Source organism: Eucyclogobius newberryi, unplaced genomic scaffold (assembly GCF_026437365.1).
Source record: "Eucyclogobius newberryi isolate DKJ021-1_F unplaced genomic scaffold, fEucNew1.0.hap1 SCAF_10, whole genome shotgun sequence".
Lineage (NCBI taxonomy): Eukaryota > Metazoa > Chordata > Actinopteri > Gobiiformes > Gobiidae > Eucyclogobius > Eucyclogobius newberryi.
In genome coordinates, this window is record NW_027315724.1 from 32308215 (window position 1) to 32331107 (window position 22893).

At 40.1% G+C, this 22893-nt stretch overlaps 1 protein-coding gene across 2 annotated transcripts in view; it reads right to left on the minus strand.

Annotated features, from left to right (window-relative positions):
* The window catches only part of ssh2a (slingshot protein phosphatase 2a), an 81118-nt gene that overhangs the window by 8332 nt on the left and 49893 nt on the right, over nt 1-22893 (minus strand). For both annotated transcript variants that reach the window (XM_072455004.1, XM_072454999.1), the window contains 6 exons: nt 17473-17585; nt 15609-15673; nt 11451-11572; nt 9899-9964; nt 9146-9211; nt 8274-8468 (listed from right to left, as the gene is read on the minus strand). In XM_072455004.1, the coding sequence (XP_072311105.1) occupies nt 8274-8468; nt 9146-9211; nt 9899-9964; nt 11451-11572; nt 15609-15673; nt 17473-17585 (627 nt within the window). The remainder of the gene's footprint in view (nt 1-8273; nt 8469-9145; nt 9212-9898; nt 9965-11450; nt 11573-15608; nt 15674-17472; nt 17586-22893) is intronic.

Here is a 22893-nt window from a genome sequence, read left to right on the forward strand (position 1 = left end):
CCAATTTCGGTTTCGCAAACTTTCCCACTTTGACAGTTTGAATGAGGACGTGTGTCTGTGCGTGTGTGTCTGTGTGCGTGTCTGTGTGCGTGTGTGTGTGTGCGTGTGTCTGTGTCTGTGTGTGCGTGTCTGTGTGTGCGTGTCTGTGTGTGCGTGTCTGTGTGTCTGTGTGTGCGTGTCTGTGTGTGCGTGTCTGTGTGTGCGTGTCTGTGTGTGTGTGTGCGTGTCTGTGTGTGCGTGTCTGTGTGTGCGTGTCTGTGTGTGTGTGTGCGTGTCTGTGTGTGCGTGTGTCTGTCTGTGTGTGTGTGTGTGTGTGTGCGTGTCTGTGTGTGCGTGTCTGTGTGTGTGTGTGTATGCGTGTGTTTGTCTGTGTGTGTGTGTGTGTGTGTGTCTGTGTGTGTGTCTGTGCGTATGTGTGTGTGTGTGTGTCTGTATGTGTGTCTGTGTGTGCGTGTCTGTGTGTGCGTGTCTGTGTGTGCGTGTCTGTCTGTGCGTGTCTGTCTGTGCGTGTCTGTCTGTGCGTGTCTGTCTGTGTGCGTGTCTGCGTGTGTCTGTCTGTGTGTGTGTGTGTGTGTGTGCGTGTCTGTGCGTGTCTGTCTGTGTCTGTGTGTGTGTGTATGTGTGTGTGTGTGTCTGTGTGTCTGTGCGTATGTCTGTCTGTGCGTGCGTGCGTGCGTGTGTGTGTTTAAGTGAGCCAAACAAAGCAGCTCTGGTTGACACTGCTGTTGTGGCCCCGTGGATGCGTTACTATCCACTTTGCCATGGGACACATTTAGCCCTCATGCGTCACGGCGATGATACCGACCTAATGACCTCTCGGGAGGCCGGGATCGCTTCGAAAAGAGGCCTCGCTTTCTCTGGAGCTTTGGACCGTCAGCCCCACAAAGACTTAGGTCATGTTATTTACGCTCTCCGTCGCTATGATGGAAAATGAGTGGATGCGGGACACTACACAAAACTAGTTATGTAAGTATTTAAGGCAGGCATGTCCAAGCTACGGCCCGGGGGCCAAATGCGGCCTCAGACCAATTTTTGTTGGCCTCCGGCTTCCTGCTAAGTTGGTCAAAACAACAAATAGTAGTACTTTTTACTTTAAAATTTTATGATACACTATCCTAATATTATTAAAAAGGTGTGGCTCATTGTAACTACCGCATTTTCCGGACTACAAGTTGCATCTTTTTTCATAGTTTTGGCCGGGGTGCGACTTAGTTATATTTATACTTATACCTATACTCATACTCCGGAGCGACATGTGTGATATTATTTGTTATTTTCACACTTGCAACTGCATTTCATACTCCAGTGCGACTTATATGTTTTTTTCTTCTCCATTATGCATTTTTTGGCTGGTGCGACTTCTACTCCGGTGCGACTTATAGTCCAGACAATATGGTATGTCCAATGCCATATTTTATCGAATGAAAAATGTTAAATTGTCATTCGATAAATTCAACATTGTCGGGTTGTTTGCGGCCCTCTGCTTCGTACAAGTTTTAAAATACCTCCTGAGTTAAGGTAACAACGGGCTGTGGATGAAATGATAAGAACACTACAACGTTTACAGTAAAGTCAAAGGACGTTTATGTATTGGTTATTTGATCGTTTATATGTCTAATTGCTGTGTTTTTTGGGACTTTTTTATAATTTAGCTACAATACTAAAATAACTCATTATAAAGACATGTGCGTTTTAGTCAGTTTTTAACCATTGAGAGACAATTAACTGGTGGATGGTGTTATTAGTCGACACAATTTGTATTAGTTTACAATGCATTTTACATTATTATAAAACAACTCTGGATTTGATTCTGCCGTTTAACATGTAAATAAAAAAGGTTTTCTAGAATTGTTCTGTACTAATACTCTTTTTTTTTTGAATGAAAGAATTTGTGTGAGATTGTAATCAGTTGTGACGCAGTTTGTTAGAGACATTTGGTCGGATCAGAGATTAGTTTTGAGAGATTATGCCAGAGCTACAGCTCCTTTTCCTTGAACAATCCAGACGTTCCAAAAGATTCTTAGAAAAGAGGTCAAACTAAACTACAAAATGTGAAGTTTAGCAAAGGGACGGCACAGTAATAGCATCCATAAAGTGTTCTCTTCCATCTGTATTAACCAGAAAATAATTAGATTTTTACTTAAGACTAGCTTCTGATTCATCCCTGTGAAAAATGAGGGTCACTGGGAGTAAAAGGCGGGGCATCAGGGTTTATTCTCAGTCTTTAGTCTACTACAGCGCTGCAGATGCTTGTTTTTATGAGCTTAATGTCTTAGTTTCTTCAAATAAAGACTAAACTAAACTAATGAGAGTTTTGTGGCTCAAAAAAAACTGCTGAACAACATGAATCCAGCCCAACGGCACTTCAAGCTTTTCTAAATCTAAAATCAACTTTGGCATTTTATTTGGTTAATTTTTTTTGGTATACTTATGAACTATACCGTTTATTGTCAAACCAAGCAAGCAAAAAAACAAAAACAGTTTTAATTGAATACACGTAAAAAAAACGTCTTTAATCTACGCAACTGGTTACCGTATTTTCCGGACTATAAGTCGCACTGCAGTAGAAGTCGCACCAGCCAAAAAATGCATAACGGAGAAGAAAAAAACATATACAAGTTGCACTGGAGTATGAAATGCAGTTGCAAGTGTGAGAATAACAAATAATATCACATATAAGTCGCTCTGGAGTATAAGTATATAAGTATAAATATAAGTATAAGACGCACCCCGGCCAAAACTTTGAAAAACACTGTATATTTTGTGCACATTTTTGGACCTTTATCGAGTGTATTTTTCTTTGTTCTTACTCAGCCTTCATCCAGACTCCAGGAGGAAGACAATAACTATAAGCGTCCCATTTGCTCTAACAAAACAAAGCACTAAACGCATGCCAGCACATGCCCCGCACAGGCCTCGGGGCCATTACTGGACATTATTAGCCAAAATGACGTGTCGATTTTATGACGACACAAAGCTTAATGAATAACACTAACTCGGAAAGCAGCGGGAATTCAAAGTAATGCCGGTAATAAATCGTAAACACAGAAACAAAAAAAACATTGGACCGTTTCCCGCTATCTGCACCTGTCGTTGAGGTTTGAACCAGAAAGTTGAGCGGCGTCAACAAACACTAGCGCTGTCGGGCTTGGCAGTCTTGGGAATTTACATCTGAACACGCCAGAAATTGTCGTGTCATGCCGAGGCTAATCTTATCAATGAATGCACCCGAGGGCACGGGGAAAGGAAAAAAAAATCCCCGTTTACATATTTATAATGGACGCATGACGGGAAAAACAGGTCGTTAATTCGTTTGTTGTTATATTTAAGTCCCACTGGTGACTTCTTCCTGTTTACAGCGGACAAACTATTAGTTATGACACACAAGTTTAGACAAGACAGATTCAAAAATAACATTTAAAGGCGATTAAACCAAATCAAGCAATAAAAAAGTCGTCTCTTCCACTCGCTCCTTCAATGAGACTTTTATTACAGTATTAAAATAGTTCCGACATTTAAAGCAAATATAAACTATATTGACTTTTAAATTTAACGACGTGGGTCGAGTTAGGCGTGCTATCGGATCCAGAATCTACACGCAGTCAGAAGAAAAAGGGCAATAACAGACAGAACTTACTAAAAACAAGACGATCAGAGCTGAAAAAAGGCAATTTTGCAAAGTATGTGTCCTTTAAGCTGGATGTGACGCCCCATTTGACCCCTTTTTCATTCATTGGAATAGTTGTATTGTGCGAATTTTAACTTTAATTAATAATAAATAAAACATGAATACATTGATTGATATGTCAGTTATATCTTTCCCAGCACCAGAAAATGCACCAGGCCTTTGCCAAATAATCTAAATTAATGGTGATTGAGATTAAATGGGGAATAAATGTGGCTTTTTCTATGTGTTAAATGGCACTGATTAAAAGTTTGTCTCGTTTATGTTTACGGAATAAGCACTGAGAGCGGTTTTGGTTGTTTTATTTGTTTTATTTGATATTTGAGAACATGAAATCAAACAGAAAACGTGAGTTGCATTGAATAACAAACTTTCTTTTCCTTCACCTCGCTCTCAATGCCACCAGTCTCTGCTTCCCCCACCCCCAAATATCAATCTCTCTCTCTCTCGTCGTTTGTTTCCCCGTCAGTGTCTTCCCTTTTTTTTTTCCGAACGTAAATCAAGCCAGCTCAGGGCGCAGCTATTTCGGACCCCGGGGCCCTTCTCGAGAGACCCTGCAAATAGGTAGCAAGCGCACGTGACCCGGCCGGCAGCCGCTGGGGGAATTTCCCTGCTGTTAGCAAAGACATAAATTCACAGTCCTGCGTCATTCCCTGGACTTTCTAACGGGATCTTTAGGGATTTCTTGACAACTTAATGTTTCTCTAACTACAAAGCCACCGATGTCCAACTATGTCCAATATTAACTCGGACAGGACTTTCTAAGGCTGAGGAGAATGTGCCTTTGTTCCCGCCGCCTGGGGACATGTGACCGTCCTACTCAAGTGTCTCAAAGCCTCCTGTGAAGTAGAGCTACGCGCACGCTGCAACATACATCAATACATTATTCATACATTTTCAAATATCAATCTTTATTTGAGTAGTTTTGATTAGGTTGGATTAAATAAAAAGGTGGTTCCCTGTGCTGAGATGTTATCATTTCAAAATGTCACTGTATTTAGCCAATTCTTTGATTCAGAACTGTATATTTATAGTGAATATATATAGTGAAATTCCAATAATATAATTGAAAGGTCCAATAACACAATAAAATACTCTAATTTAAAATAAAAAACATTAAACTTGATTCAATACATTTTGGCATATGAAAATATTACGCTGCCATTTGCCTTCTTCAGTGTTGCTCGTGGTTGCGTTTGTATTCTGGCGAACACCTGCGCTCTGCAACGTCGAGTTTGGAGGGGAGTTTACATTGCCTGTTCGTCTCCATGGAGATGTTACTGCTTCGTCTGGAATGTTCCAGAGTACGGCATTACACCTACTGTATATCACCATGTCTTGTGGGGTTTTTGAGAGACATAAAATCCTCCGTAATTGGCCAAAATGCAAGATCGATACGTTTAATGCCATACTGTGGAACATTCCAGGCATAGCAATGACATCGCTATGGAGACGGAAACTTCATCTGCCAGCTCTATGCTCAAGTATATTGTGCACTGTCCCGGTCTCAATCAATCAATAAACAGATATGGATAGATGGATAGAATAAAAATGTAAAAAATAAAAAAATAAATACAAATACAAAAAAAATAATAATAATAACAAATATAGCCGCAAGCGGCAATGATCGGCTCTCGCCACGCCGCCGCCACGCCGCAAGAGGAGGGGGCGCTAACGTGCCCCAATTGTCCTTTTATTACATCTACTGCTGAATCTGTGACGCTGTCACATCTTCTCCCCTTTGTTTTACCATCAAAAAGCAATTTTATTTTGAATTCTTGGCAAAATGTGCGGCTTTGCCGCACAGACACCGTGACTCTTAGAATAAAAATGTGGATAACTTTTGATGGTCCTGAAGATGAGTCTCACCAAATTTCAGGTTAATATGTCTAACGCCCTAAGAGGAGTTCGTGAAAGTCTAAAGTGTAAACATGTTCTGGCGATTTCCCCATTGGAATAACATGGAAGGTTTCGGTCATCGTTACGGCAACGCCATAACAATTATGACATGGGTCTCATTGACTTTTTTTGATGGGGATGCCAAAATTGTGTGTGTCAAATTTCATATAATTTCGCAAAACTAAATATTTAACCTCCATATAAAATCTGTAGGGGGCGCTGTGGCTCCAAATGAATTTATTTCACTTCAAGTAGGTTTAGGGCAAAGAGTTTAACAACTGATTCTAATTTGACGCAATTCGGACTTTATCTGCGCAAACGGCAGAAATGTTAAATTTGGGAGATTTCTGAAATTCTAGCTACAGTTTGCGGCTTCGCCGCACAGAGACCGTGAGAGGTATCAATGGAATTTGGATAACTTTTGATGTCCCACTCCTCAGTAGCATTTTCACCAAATTTCAGCTTTTTAGGGCCAACGCCCTGGGAGGAGTTCGTAAAAGTAAGACGTTTGGAAAAACTCCCAAGTCATAATTAGCCATTTTTGAACCAATATGGCCAACATTTGGTTGGGCGGACGGCGTTGCCGTAATAATATTTTTTACTTCTCTTGTCACCATCTACCTCTGCGCCAAATTTCATGATTTTTTTTGGGTCATTTTCTATCTTAATGCATTTTTGGTACATTTGAGGGCGCTGACACGCCAATTTTTTAAATTTTAGAAAAGGGAGATAGCCAGAATGTAAGGAGGCACGATTTTTAGAGGTGTGTAATTTTTTGTGACTTTTCGTCAATGTTCACTGGGTGAAAAATAGGGGGGTTGGTCCCGAGAAGAAGAAGAGAGAATAATATTCCGATGCGAAAACAATGTTTCCCATTTTTCAAATATCATAAACTATACATTTTCGCAAAGCGCTCGCGCTTTCCTAACTCATGGTGTGGGTCCCTGGTCACTGACGGATACTTTCGATAATTTTGAGTGGGCTCCGCCCACTTTGTGTTTTTGGCCCTCTATACAGTAATAATGTTCAATTTTTGCATTACATGCTTATATGCACGGAACATGCAAGAGATGGGGAACGTATTCGTGAGCTACTTAGCGCAAATGAGTGCTTTATATGGGGATCCCAATGTAAAGTGCTCGTTTAGTGCGCACTTTTGCACGGGCTTCGCCCGTTTACAACGGTAATGTTCCATTTTCCTACAACTAATTAGTATGCACGGGGCGTGCATGAGTGGAGGAGTGCATTAGTGAGTGTTTGGAAGTGGGCGAGCGCTTCGCGCTCGATTTCGTGCGCACTATGTGCGCACTTTCGCAGCCGTGCTTTGCACGGCCTTACGAGACTAATAGGCCTCTCGCCAGCTTGTGGCGCTCGGGCCTAATAATACTTTTTCCCCACCTCAGCAATGCACGAAGTGATTGCGACAAAATTTAAATCGGGATCTGGCTTTAAAAAAAAATCATGATGTAAATTCTTTGCCCTTTACGTTAGGTTTGGATTTGTGGACTTGATTTGTGATTTCTGTCTGGTTTCGACAAACTAAATGCATCGGACTGTTTTGAGGAGTGAAATAATCTGTTCCCCTTGAAGACCTCTAATGGAAAAGCAGCACAGCCATGTTTGTTGTGCTAACGGACGAACCGGGCGTTTCTCTAATTGACTAATCCGCCCGTCAGTCGCCGGGGCTACGACACGTCTTTGTAGGAAGTGTTTACAGTGAAGCAGATGACCCACGGGAAACTCTGAGGCAATGGAGCTCGAGTGAAAGGAGACGTCGCTATTTGTGGAAACGGAGAAAACAACTTCCATGAACCGCTTTTCTCAGAATTTGGCGAACTTGCCGGGGAGGTTTTTATTATTACGACTTGTGCAGAAGCAGTGAGGTTTTTTTTCATAAATGCATTGCACTTTTAGATCTTTTAGATAGAACGGTTTTGGGATGTTTTGTTATTTCTTTATATGCGTTTTGAGCTGCAGAGGGTCAAATAAGTAACGTCTATGACTCGTTATAAACACAAAATATGTACTTAAGTCATTCATTTCATTCTGCCAGTCAATTTATTGCAGATTATGTTTTTAAACAATATTGAAGATTTAGAAAGGAGTTTACTTGGAATATCTTTCTTTTGGGTTATGTATCAGTGGTGAAGAGACTGAAATACACTTCAAAATGAGTTATTTATCATAAGTTCTTTAAAAACTGTCACACATTTGATCAGATAACCAGAGATTTACTCAGATTTACTTGGAAAAAAGTACTGCGTATTATAATGTATGTGAAAAATAACACAAAAGGGCTTCGAATCAGGTGTTTAAGAAATGCAGTGAGACTAGGGTTGCTAAGATTATTAGATGAATCAATAATAGTGACTATTTAGGTCACAATATAACTATAAAGACTGAAAAATTATAATTGTGACACTTTTAGAAGTTTAAAAAAAATTAAAAGAAATGTGACGATTTTAGAAGCAAAACTAACTCCTTTCTACTCAGCCTTTCCTCAAAAAAGCAAACCTAAATGTAAAGTGCTTTTTTATTCTGCCATTTATGCCAAATTGATCATTCAAAAAGTACATTTTAGGATTTTATTGTCGTTTTAGCTGTGACGTTAATCACTCGCTACGCTCAAATCTGTGCTCGGGTAAACGCGTGCGCCGCATCCGTCCACCGGGGGCGCCGTGGCACTCACAGGTCGGTGAAGAGGACGGGGGAGGAGGCGCGGTGAGACTCCACGTCCTGCATGGCGTTCCACTCGTTGACGCACACTTGGCTGGACGAGATCCGGCTCTGGTAGTAGCTGACCCAGGTGAGGAACAGACTCCCGGGGTAGTAGTTATGGCAACGGGCCACGTCAGAGGCTTTGTGGAGGGACTGCAGGGCGGACCTAAAAAGGGCAGATATACGTTCTGTTCAGAAGAGGAATTTGGATTCTTGTCAAATACAGAAGTACAAGTTCAATGAGGTTTAGCTCTGATGCACTAATGCACTGGAGGTCAAACCATGGAGGGCATTATTTGCGTTTTTAGGATATTTTTGGGTTTGTTTCAATGTATCCAAGGTACTGTCTGGCGTTTTGAAAATGTGGGTGATGTTTCTGAGCCGCTCGCCCTGTTCCGAAGTCATTTTAACCGACTTTTAGCCTGTGCAATGAAGCAAGAATTAGCTTTAGCACTTGCATGTTTTGTTTAAAAAAAAAAAAACACAAGAATTTGCAGAAAGCTGTCCATGTTTTGTTTGTGCACGTGGTGAAATTCAAATATTGCACTGCACTCGGAGCTCATCGCACATGTTTTCCCAATGTGGGTTTAAACTGCAAACGGCAAATAAACTAAACTTAAAATATGCTAGTAATCTTTGACTGCAGAAACCAGCTACTGTATCTACTTACCAATGCTTTGAACTAACCAACGAGTGCATTTCACTGGCCCGAATGTCTGGATTGACTGTTGTGTTTACAAAAATTCTTAATGTTTTATGATAATATAATAAAAGGGACGTTGCGTGTCATTGCCTTTGGGCCACTGCGACCGCACGGCGAGTGATATAAACGGCTAAACTCACCACATGGCTTGGACGGAAACTGGCTTGAAGACGTGGACCCTGTTGACCGTGGAGACGCTGAAACCGCTGCAAAAGAAGAGCGAGAAACCGACTGAGAAAGGGCGTTCATTTAACAGCGAGAGTGCGTCGGTGAAGAGATCAAAATATGGCATTCATTTCGCTCAAACGTTCATATATTTACGCTGTTCTTGGCTTCAAACTTTAGTACTTTTAGACGAGGACACGCCAGACAAATAATATGGGAGTAAATCTATTCACGTTATGAAAAATCATGACACGATTCTTTATAATACGGTAGAAATGTATTGCATGCATTCTTCAGATAATCAAACACTCACTTAGAGGTCGTTCTATTTGTTGGGAAGGAGGTCGGGATCGTGTCGTCCACATTAAAACAATGGAGATTTTAAGATATTAAATACTACATTTTGGAGTATTTCGACACTGGAGTGATAGATGTATTTACCAGTGGTGATCTGGCAGATTATCAACTCGTTCCATAGCTTTTTTTGTTGACTTTTTATCTGTTTTTGCTAATGCATCTCTATGGATCCTTGCCGTTCAATCCCGACCCTCTAAAGATTTGAAACACACTCGATACCTTTGATTAGACGGGTTTAAGACATTTAGGAAATACAAGCCGCGACTTTACTGCGACAGGGCGTTACCGTAACATCGAGCAATCTTAATCACCCCATCTTGCTTTCATGTCACCACAAAACGTGTGAGAAAAGCGCCCTCCGTTGGTCTTACCCGTCTCCGTCCAGGTGGATCAAGGTGTCGCTCCACAGAGGCAGGACGAGGCCCACGAAGCAGCAGCTGAAAGAGGACAATTTTAGCCGCGGCAGAAGCAATTGCAGAGGCGTATTAGTGTTTGCAGCAGTCATTTAATATTAGCAGTAATAATAATAGCAGCAGCAGTACATGTGGTGGCGTTAACGGGGCTGTACGCGCTTTGATTTTGTCTTCACGTGATAAAGTAAAATAAGTTAAGCCCCGGGACAGATATATATTGTAAAAAGCAGCTCTCAAGATAAAAAATGAGACCGCTGTGAGCTGTTTGCATCGAAGTATAAAGTGTTTTGACGCTCGCAAACCAGGAAGTGATGCTGGTACGCGGTTAGCATGCAGTAATTATAATAGTAGCAGAAGTACATGTGGTAGCTCCGAAAATAACCACAGAGCTTAAACAGGGCTGTACACGATTTGATTTAGTCTTCATGTAATAAAGTAAAATACATTTCGACCCGGGACAGATATATATTGTAAAACCGTTCACCGTTCACACACCAGGAAGTGTTGCTGGTATGCGGTTAGCATGCTAGTGGTTGTTAGCATTAATGTTTAGGCAAATCTCATCTGGCCTCTGCAGTTATTCTTCACTTTCCAAACTCATTAATAAATGCTTTAACTCTCAAACTGTTTAGAATGAACTACTTCTGTTATTCACGTTTATGCTACTACATTGCTATTTCACATCATTTTAAACTAGTCAAGTCTTTATCCTGTAAAGTAAAGCACTTTCAACCACTTAGTGCATGAATATTGCTCAACTAATGAACTAAAAATCTCATACAACTCGAGCAATTGTGACAGGCCGACCATAAAAAATATTAGTAGTTGTACTTTAACTTTGAATTGTACGATGACTGGACTATACAGACTCTAAAACACACACAACAAAGTGATTTTATAACAAAGACAGTGGCATTAGTACAGTGAAACGTCAAAAAGGAATAATACATTGCTAATTTTCATGAATAATACACTCAATATTTTTATCTAGAAACCTTCGATCACGATATTTCAATCTTTAATTGGCAGATAATGTATTTAAATAAAGTCGACTAATCAAAAAGACAAATCGCTGACTGGTCGACAACAAAACACATTCAGAAGTACCAGTTTTGTAGTCCTACTGCACACATCAACAGTACTTCCTTCACCCTCATCACCACTTCTCACCCCCGAGCCCAGTCCGGTTCAGACAGTGCGGTCCAATCCGGTCCAGTCCAGTCCTGTCCGGTCCTGTCCAGTCCAATCCGGTCCAGTCCAGTCCTGTCCAGTCCGGTCCGGTCCAGTCCAATCCAGTCCAGTCCGGTCCTGTCCAGTCCGGTCCTGTCCAGTCCGGTCCTGTCCAATCCGGTCCTGTCCTGTCCAGTCCGGTGCGGTCCAGTTCGGTGCGGTCCAGTTCGGTGCGGTACTGTCCAATGCGGTACTGTCCAATGCGGTACTGTCCTGTCCTGTCCTGTCCAGTGGTGTCCATTCCAGTCCAGTCATGTCCAATCCAGTGTGGTGTACTGACCTATCGGAGGAGACAAAGTCCATGCCCAGCACAATGCTCTCCTCTGTGTCCTGACGACCGTTGGTGGAGACGACCACCATGTAACGTGTGACCTGAGGGAAGGCGCTCTCCAGACGAACGGCCTGCGGAACACACCGACAACAGACACGGAATTATTATTTAAACTGAAGAAAACGCAAACATATATAAACCGTCACTGCGGCTGCAACTAACGATTACCATTTGAATTGGTCGACGAGTCAAACTATTGTTTCTATACATTATCGACCAAATTAAGGTGGAAATTTGGTGAGCGAACCATTCTAGATAGAGAATATTTACTAATAAAGTGTATTATTGATGATGAATATCCAAACTAGTCAATATGGCCGCTGTCTGTGTTATAAAAAATGTCCTTTGCAAGCGTTTGAGTCTGTACAGTCTAGACAATGATAATCAAGAATATTATAATAATTTTGTATCATCCACGAGTCACGAATAGTCGATTAATCGTCGCAGCCTTATCGTTCGCATCAAACTGCAGTACTATTTGTGGAAGATTAGATTAGTAAGAGGCTAAATGTATACAACATCTTTTAAAAATGCACTCGTCGCCTGTTTGTTTCCATGAAGATGACATTGATTTGCCTTAAATAATCCACAGTACGGCATTAACTCATCGATCTTAAATGTATGTTGATTGCGTGTGTTGTAATTGATCAAAAACACATTGAAAAACAAAAAATGTTTACACCGAGTGACACCTTTTTCCACAGATCTGACCTGTCAATTGATCTGGTGGCACCACATGCCTTTCACCTCGGAGACGGATCGGTTTAATGCCGTACTGTGGATTATTGTAGGCAAAGCAATAACGGCTTTACAGAGACGAGTCGATAGGTACACTGTATATACTCGTACACTGTATATACTCGTACACTGTATATACTTGTACACCGTATGTACACTGTATATACTCGTGCACTGAATTTACTCACACACTGAATATACTCACTCATACACTGAATATACTCATACACTGAATATACTCATACTCTGAATATACTCGGACACTGAATATACTCATACTCTGAATATACTCGGACACTGAATATACTCGGACACTGAATATACTCATACTCTGAATATACTCGGACACTGAATATACTCGGACACTGAATACACTCGTACACTGAATACACTCGGACACTGAATACACTCGTACACTGAATACACTCGGACACTGAATATACTCGGACACTGAATACACTCGGACACTGAATATACTCGGACACTGAATATACTCGTACACTGTATATACTTGTACACCGTATGTACACTGTATATACTCGTGCACTGAATTTACTCACACACTGAATATACTCACTCATACACTGAATATACTCATACACTGAATATACTCATACTCTGAATATACTCGGACACTGAATATACTCATACTCTGAATATACTCGGACACTGAATATACTCGGACACTGAATACACTCGGACACTGAATACACTCGTACACTGAATACACTCGGACACTGAATACACTCGGACACTGAATACACTCGGACACTGAATACACTCGTACACTGAATACACTCGGACACTGAATACACTCGGACACTGAATATACTCGGACACTGAATATACTCGGACACTGAATACACTCGGACACTGAATACACTCGGACACTGAATACACTCGGACACTGAATATACTCGGACACTGAATATACTCGGACACTGAATATACTCGGACACTGAATATAGTGTCCGAGTATATTCAGTGTATGAGTATATTCTGTGTATGAGTGTATTCAGTGTCCGAGTATATTCAGTGTGTGAGTAAATTCAGTGCATGAGTATATACAGTGTACATACAGTGTACGAGTATATACAGTGTACGAGTATATACAGTGTACGAGTATATACAGTGTACATACAGTGTACGAGTATATACAGTGTACGAGTATATACAGTGTACGAGTATATACAGTGTATATACAGTATACAGTGTACATACAGTGTACGAGTATATACAGTGTACGAGTATATACAGTGTATATACAGTGTACGAGTATATACAGTGTACATACAGTGTACGAGTATATACAGTGTACATACAGTGTACGAGTATATACAGTGTACGAGTATATACAGTGTACGAGTATATACAGTGTATATACAGTGTACGAGTATATACAGTGTATATACAGTGTACGAGTATATACAGTGTACGAGTATATACAGTGTATATACAGTGTACGAGTATATACAGTGTACATACAGTGTACGAGTATATACAGTGTACGAGTATATACAGTGTACGAGTATATACAGTGTATATACAGTGTACGAGTATATACAGTGTACGAGTATATACAGTGTATATACAGTGTACGAGTATATACAGTGTACGAGTACATTAGAACATGTACATGACCTTTTAAAAACACATGAGGGACAATTAAACTGGCTTAAAAATTGAAATAGACTTACAACATGTATAAGAATGACATCTTTGTTGAGGTTTAAACTAGAGCTGAACAATTTGGGGAAAAATTTTGTTTATTTTTAGCTTTACGGCTTGTGCTTTTGTCGCTGGATTCTATTCAAAGTTTCGGAACAGGTTTGTATTAATTTAAACTACAGGGCAAGTGTTTTTTTTACTCATAATACATTTGGATATTTTCGCATTTGTGGAGGAAATTATTGCTCTTTTTCAATACAAATCGATTCAAATTGCAATCGCGATTCAATTGCAATTAATAAACAACACGCAAACTGGTTTTTATAAATGATGAGACGGCTACACGGATACACTCGTACAGTGAATATACTCGTACACTGAATATACTCGTACACTGAATATACTCGTACACTGAATACACTCGTACACTGAATACACTCGTACACTGAATATACTCGTACACTGAATATACTCGTACACTGAATATACTCGTACACTCGGACACTGAATACACTCGGACACTGAATACACTCGGACACTGAATACACTCGTACACTCGTACACTGAATACACTCGGACACTGAATACACTCGGACACTGAATACACTCGTACACTCGTACACTGAATACACTCGTACACTGAATACACTCGTACACTGAATACACTCGGACACTGAATACACTCGTACACTCGGACACTGAATACACTCGTACACTGAATACACTCGTACACTGAATACACTCGTACACTGAATACACTCGTACACTGAATACACTCGTACACTGAATACACTCGTACACTGAATACACTCGGACATTGAATATACTCGGACACTGAATACACTCGGACACTGAATACACTCGGACACTGAATACACTCGGACACTGAATACACTCGTACACTGAATACACTCGTACACTGAATATACTCGTACACTGAATATACTCGTACAGTGAATACACTCGTACAGTGAATACACTCGGACACTGAATACACTCGTACACTCGTACACTGAATACACTCGTACACTGAATACACTCGTACACTGAATACACTCGTACACTGAATACACTCGTACACTGAATACACTCGTACACTGAATACACTCGTACACTGAATATACTCGTACACTGAATACACTCGGACATTGAATATACTCGGACACTGAATACACTCGGACACTGAATACACTCGGACACTGAATACACTCGTACACTGAATACACTCGTACACTGAATATACTCGTACACTGAATATACTCGTACAGTGAATATACTCGTACACTGAATACACTCGTACACTGAATACACTCGTACACTGAATACACTCGTACACTGAATACACTCGTACACTGAATACACTCGGACATTGAATATACTCGGACACTGAATACACTCGGACACTGAATATACTCGGACACTGAATATACTCGTACACTGAATATACTCGGACACTGAATATACTCGTACAGTGAATATACTCGTACAGTGAATATACTCGTACAGTGAATATACTCGTACAGTGAATATACTCGTACACTGAATATACTCGTACACTGAATATACTCGGACACTGAATATACTCGTACAGTGAATATACTCGTACAGTGAATATACTCGTACAGTGAATATACTCGTACAGTGAGGGGAAACCCGACGTGTAGAAATGCTACTGTGAAGTCCAGTGTGAGCGTCTCTTACCAGTCGTATCGTGTCCTCCGGCCGCAGCACGGTGAACATGGTCTGGAGGTGTTTCTGGAGGTCACCTGGTTTGGAAAGAGCGGCGCGTTATCACAGAGTTTCAGCCCCTTTTAGACGAGATCTCGGGTGCGATTTCACTTCACCCGGGGCGAGTTTCACCTCCTTCGCGCCGCTGACCTACTATCGTCTTTCCGCCGCGCACAAAAGACGCATCGCACGCCTTTGAGAATACTTTCCAACAAAACATAAAACCTTCCGTTGAGTGAGACGCAGCTATTGTTTATTTTCTAAAAAGCCATGTTCGATTAAGGCTGTTGAAAGGCGCCCACACTGTACATTTGGGTCAGTAACTCCCAAACCAATTTACTTTTGATCTAGAGCCGCAACTAACGATTATTTTAGATGTCATTGACATTATTTAAACACATTTTAAGCCAAATCAAGGTTGAAACGTGGTGATTGAAGCTTCTAGATAGAAAATAAATTCAAATAAATATGTTTTAGAGTTTATTAAGACCAGCTGACAATCACAACGCGATTGCGATTGTTTTCATGTTAATTGCGGCGGACCTATTTTAATTTTTTGTTAAAAATGTGTTAAAATTAGCAGTATATAATGATTTTTTGTCATTGCAGCAGTGAATTTAAGCTGCCGCCTTTTACTTTTACGAATGAGACTGAATACAATAGTTCCTCCTTATTTAAGTTTGCAGAAAGCGAGAAACAGGTGACAAAATACAGTCCCAATAAGTCAATAAACTAACTTTTAACAATGAACTAACTCTACCCAGTGTGTTATCAGAGCAATTATTAGAGAAAAGAAGAGTTTCAGAAAAAATATCACGTAATTTTCACTTAAAACTGACGGAGACGTTACTTATTCACGCAGCGTAAATTGAACCACAAATATTAGAGGTGGTTTAAACATAAAGCGTAACGAGTACATGCTGAAGGAGAAGATCAAATTGGTCAAACTTTAGATAAAAAGGCAAAAGAAAATCTGCTTTGAATCAAATGTTTATGCCCTAATATCATTGCTGTTACATTGATCTTTTTATTATTTTACCTCCTTTTTGGTTTTGTTTGACTTTATGACTGATGCGTTTGTGTTCGTTTGAATCAGGGAGTGCGTGTTTAACCTGGAGGTATCGGAGGAGGCTCGTTCCCGGAGCTCAAAGTCACGAGAGAAACGCCAGCTGTGGCCAAGAGCGTCGAGATTAAAACCGTTCTACTGTCGGCGCAGAGAGAAAACTGACAATAATAACTGCTAAAGGTACATTAGAACATGTACATGACCTTTTAAAAACACATGAGGGACAATTAAACTGGCTTAAAAATTGAAATACACTTACAACATGTATAAGAATGACATCTTTGTTGAGGTTTAAACTAGAGCTGAACAATTTGGGGAAAAATATTGTTTATTTTTAGCTTTGCGGCTTGTGCTTTTGTCGCTGGATTCTATTCAAAGTTTCGGAACAGGTTTGTATTAATTTAAACTACAGGGCAAGTGTTTTTTTACTCATAATACATTTGGATATTTTCGCATTTGTGGAGGAAATTATTGCTCTTTTTCAATACAAATCGATTCAAATTGCAATCGCGATTCAATTGCAATTAATAAACAACACGCAAACTGGTTTTATAAATGATGAGACGGCGCTTTTATCGTCTGCCTCGATATAATAAAGAGTTTAAAGCCTTTGAGAGGGATTGATATGGATAAGTGATCGTCTGAAGTTTGTTTTATTGTTTTATTGCACGTTTGAAAAATAATTGCGGCTTTTTTGATCACTGTGTTGGATCCTTGTTGACGACACACACACATTAACGCGGCGACAGGTGTTTCTGGACGTGTGCTCACCTGTGTGCTTGTTGCGGCGCTGGCTGAGGCTGGGCGTGGCGCTCGGCGTCGGGCTGTTGCCGCGGGGCAGAAAGAGCGCCGCCCCTTTGACGGTGAGGAAACTCTCGCTGATGCTGAAAGACCAGAACAAACGGCGAAACGTGAATAAGAGTGAAAGGCGGTAATTAAATTCATTGACATGATTTAAAAGCTGATGACAGATTGATCGAGAGGCGTATAAAATGACACGCACAAATGTTCAAATAGCGCTTTGCCAAATATTCAAAGCATGACTTATATTTTCTTTGGATTATTGCTGCTCTAAACCAATCCAAACCAATCAAACGAGAGCCCTGTATTTGTCAATAAACAGCAATTCAACTTTCAAGGCGCAACTCGTCTCCAGAAACAAACGGGCGATGCCACCAGGCCACGTTACGGGTCAGATCTGTGGAGACGCGATGCTGTTCGCAGTAAGAACGCACGTTTCTCAAGTGTAAACTTGGATAAAGGCACGTTTAATGCCACACTGTGAAACATTCCAGGCAAAGCAATGACAGCCACCCAAACGTTTACATTGTGCACCTTTAAATCAGGACTTTAATGTGTTTTTGTACCATACCAAGTTTAGGATTCCTGTGTTTTATTTCACATTTTGTCTCTCTGATTGCTTCAAAAGCTTTTCATTTTGTCACCAATATGTACTTGAGCTGCGCTTTCACTACTTGTATAACTTTATATTATTACTTTTACTTTGCTGTGAGTCATACCATCTCGCTGCAGGGATGTAACGATATGCAAATCTCACTGAAATATTTTGAAAAGGCAAAAAAGGATTGTCAGATACTTCTTCCCTTTTAAAATGCCTTGACAAGACGTTGCTGTAAATCATTGAGAGTCACGCGCCAGAGACTCACGGAAACAAAAAAAAGTTATTTCTTCACGTCGTCTGCACTGAAACGGAGCAAAGGATCATCGAGGTCCAGATCAAGTTCCCTTAATGCTGAAGCAACAAAAGGACACATTCAAGCAAAGGAGGTTGTATGTTGTGATTAGAGATTAGATTAGTGATTAGAGCTGCAGTCGACTGAAGAAATGTCCGACTGATTAGTCTATTGGAAGGGGATGTGACAAAAGCATAAGAAAAAAAGAAAAAGGAATGACTATTTACGACCGTTTACACAGAAAAGTACTAGCTTTTGCAGTGCATTTGTATGTTGGAGATCTAGATTAAACTATCACTCCAAAATCTTTAGCCAACTCTCTTAACTTTTCCTGTTGTCCCATATACTTTTTTCATAGTTTGGCTGACTTATACTCCGGAGCAACTTATTTGTGACATTATTAACACATTATTATATAATTTTATGATATTTTCACTCTGGCACCCATATTTCACATGTTGATTATTTTCACACTGACAACCACAAGAGGGCGCTCTAGGCTCAAAGCGACACAGAAGAAGAATCTGCACTTCCTCTTCCTCCGGAGTTTGTGGAGTTGTTTAGAAGTGACACAGAGGAAGAAGAATTCAATGGATTTAGTGATCTGGGGTAAAACTGATGCTTTGGTAAACTTGTTAGCATGTTCTTTATGCTATAGTTATCTGAATAACTGTTCATATGTTACGTTAACATACCAGACACTTACCACAGTTCTGTCTGTGCCTCATGTAGCTGAAGGTGTTAGCGTTAGCATACGTACACCTATTCACCATGTTCAACATTATTTTAGTTATTATTTTAAATTGTATTTCAAGATGAAATGTCTGTTCATGGTCTTGGATTTTATCAAAATAAATTATACTTATACTCCAGTTCGACTTATGTTTTTTTCTTCTCTATTATGCATTTTTTGGCTGGTGCGACTTATATTTCGGAAAATACAGCAGTAAAAATATTGCTCGACTAAGACAAAATCGACTTAAGGATTACAGCCGTGCAAGATTATTTCGGTTATTATCGCCTCCCCCATGCGGCTGCATCTCGTCTTTTATGCCATAATCATCCTTTTTCCACAACAGTACAATCACTGCCAAACTTCTCCTCTGAACCGGACCAAACTGAACGCGCCGACGGCCTCGTGTCACTTGCACAATGCTCCATTCAGCTCGGCCCCAAAATGACACGAGCACAACAACATCTGAACGTCTGAACACTGTGTCCTCGGCACATCTGGGCTCCTCATAACAGCGGCTGCCAGAGGAGGAACGGGGGGAAACTCCTCCGACATATTTGAACGGAGATAAGACGGCGGATTAAATAAATATTATGTGTCGTAAAAAGGCAGAACAGAATGGCAAAGAAAAATGGCGAACGCGGTGTGTTGTCGGAACCGTCATCCGCAAAAGATTCGATCGAAATCTGAGAAATGTGCAAAACATGAACAAACAGGACCAGATCAGAGAGTGAAAATGTGAAATCAAAAGGAAATGGAATGTAAAATGTCCGTTATTTAAGATCTTTCTTTACGTTTGGCTCATACAAACACATAGGTTAGCGCCGTTACGTCTATTGAGAAGCCGTAGTTCCAAAAAAAAATTGTTTCAGTGGCAGCTAAAATATAAAACAAATGAAAAAATAAACAAATGGGAGGCCAGAACTATGAACCGAAATGCACAATTTATCATAAAATATATCTTGTTGTTGCAGACCCCAAATTGTGTCTCGTCTCATCAAAATGAATTGGAAAAAGTGCATGAACGTGAAGCTTTTTCTGAATTTAAAGTCATTTTTAGATGTTTGATATAACTGATAATACTTATTGATTTAAAGCCAAAGCCATACCGATTACCATTTATAATCCTTTGCCTCGCTACAATTTTCACTGGGACAATTTAGTTACTTGGGAACGTAGGTTTATTGTAATCAAACAAAGAGGCATGAGAAAAGCTCAAATCTTACCATGATATGAACCATCTTTTCCCACAAACTATCATAAAAGAAGCCATATTTCTTTGCTAAGAAGAAGCCAAGCGGGTCTCGTTCTACACAGTGTGGTCCGTGGCCTCTGTGGCAGTAAATCTGATTAACTGCGACTGAAGCTGCCCCGAGGACGACTCATCACTAAAACACAAGTCCGTTTCAGAGGCAGCGAACGACGAGACGGCCCGCTGCGAGGTTTGCACGACAACGGATGACTGGGGTTTTTGTTCGGGACGTTTCACAGTGACACAGTGACCTGCAGTCACACGAAACGACATTAGGACAGGTGGAGACGCTTGATTTTAGAGGCGGAGGAACCAATTCAAGGCATGTGACCGAGGAGAAGTTAATAATGATGCGCTGATGTAGAGGATTCAAGGATGTGATAAGAAGTGGGACATTACAACGGACATTCGTGAAGCATTCGTTGAGGACAAAATGTGGAACTGTCTGTAAAATGAACCGTAAGAGTACAGAAATATCACATTATACCTTCGTTTGACAGTTTACAGCATTATTCACTATAAACAATGTACTCCATATTCAAATTTTGCAAATCTTCAAAACATTCAAATTGTATTATCTACCTTTCGATATATATTGTCTAAATCAGGACTGGAAAAGGACAAAACCAGACCAAGAAAAGGACAAAACCAGACCAAGAAAAGGACAAAACCAGGACTGGAAAAGGACAAAACCAGGACTGGAAAAGGACAAAACCAGGATTTGAAAAGGACAAAACCAGGACTAGAAAAGGACAAAACAAGGACTAGAAAAGGACAAAACCAGGACTAGAAAAGGACAAAACCAGGACTAGAAAAGGACAAAATCAGGACTAGAAAAGGACAAAACCAGGACTAGAAAAGGACAAAACCAGGACTGGAAAAGGACAAAACCAGGACTAGAAAAGGACAAAACAAGGACTAGAAAAGGACAAAACCAGGACTAGAAAAGGACAAAATCAGGACTAGAAAAGGACAAAACCAGGACTAGAAAAGGACAAAACCAGGACTGGAAAAGGACAAAACCAGGACTGGAAAAGGACAAAACCAGGACTGGAAAAGGACAAAACCAGACCAAGAAAAGGACAAAACCAGACCAAGAAAAGAACAAAACCAGGACTGGAAAAGGACAAAACCAGGATTTGAAAAGAACAAAACCAGAACCGGAAAAGGACAAAACCAGGACTTGAAAAGGACAAAACCAGGACTAGAAAAAGACAAATCTAGGACTGGAAAAGGACAAAACCAGGACTTGAAAAGGACAAAACCAGGACTAGAAAAAGACAAATCTAGGACTGGAAAAGGACAAAACCAGGACTAGAAGAGTGAATGGGAATTTTGGGCTTATACGTACTCAATTTTCACATTGTTTAGAATCAAAACTATTCAAAATGACAGCAAAACGAGACAGAAAAGTCTTGTGTAATCTTCCGGACAAAATTGTAAAGTCATATTTCTGCTCCTTTGTGGTTACTTTTATGGTACCATTTTGTAGGACATTGAGAAACTTGAGATATATTACTTTTTGTCGATATTGCCCTACTTCCATTTGCAAAACTTGCTGCTATGGCTGATAAACGGTATTTCTATTTTAAGTCCATAGCCAGTTCCACAACCCCAAGTATAAACCTGTCCTGTTTGTCGTGGCCTTGGGGGAAATACAGAGTGTAAAAAGCTAAATTCAAGTTACAAGTTACAGCATCTTCATCTATGTGTAGCTGCAAGTGTTTTAATTAGCCTTTTGATTCGTGGAATTTTGAAAAAGTCAATCCAAATTTGATTATTCCAACTCTAACAAGCATTCGGAGCGCACAAAAAAAGCATTCTTTGGGATGACATTCAGGTAATTAAATAAAGTTGTAGTTGCCATGGTGAATATCAGCAGAAATGTTGCCACGTTGAAATGACAGAGAGGATGAGATAAAGTGACAGAACAGAAAGTAAACTAAGGTCCCTGGTGTTAAAAATAGAACAAAAGTGAGGAAACACCGGGAGGAGGCTCAGGTTAATAATAATAAAGGCTCATTATAAAAGGCAGTTTCACAGCCTCCGGGTCTGAATGTGGTTAAGGAGCTGACGAAAGTAAACGTGCCACGTAAGAAATGTGCAACGTGAGCTCCGTGGATTATAAAAACAGACAAATAGAAATGCAGAAGTTGATTTATTGTGTCCATGAAAAAAAAAAAAAAATTGATCATTTCCAAAACAAGGCTGACTAACAAAAAAACACTTAAATGGGGTGATATTGACAAAAATGAATGCCTTTATTTTGTTTTGATTATTCCAGTGACAATATGCAGATGATATTCAAGCAGAAATGTGCTCAAATGTTCCTCGAACATCAATAAACATACAAAAAAAGGAATCGACTGAAAAATTTAACCAAAAAACAGTGGAATATAAATAAATGGAGGATTGCACAAGTTTTTCTGTTGTTTAAACCTGTAAAAATAGCTTTTTTCGACAATATACTCAACACTGTACCTCGATATTTACAATTCACAAAAGACACGTTG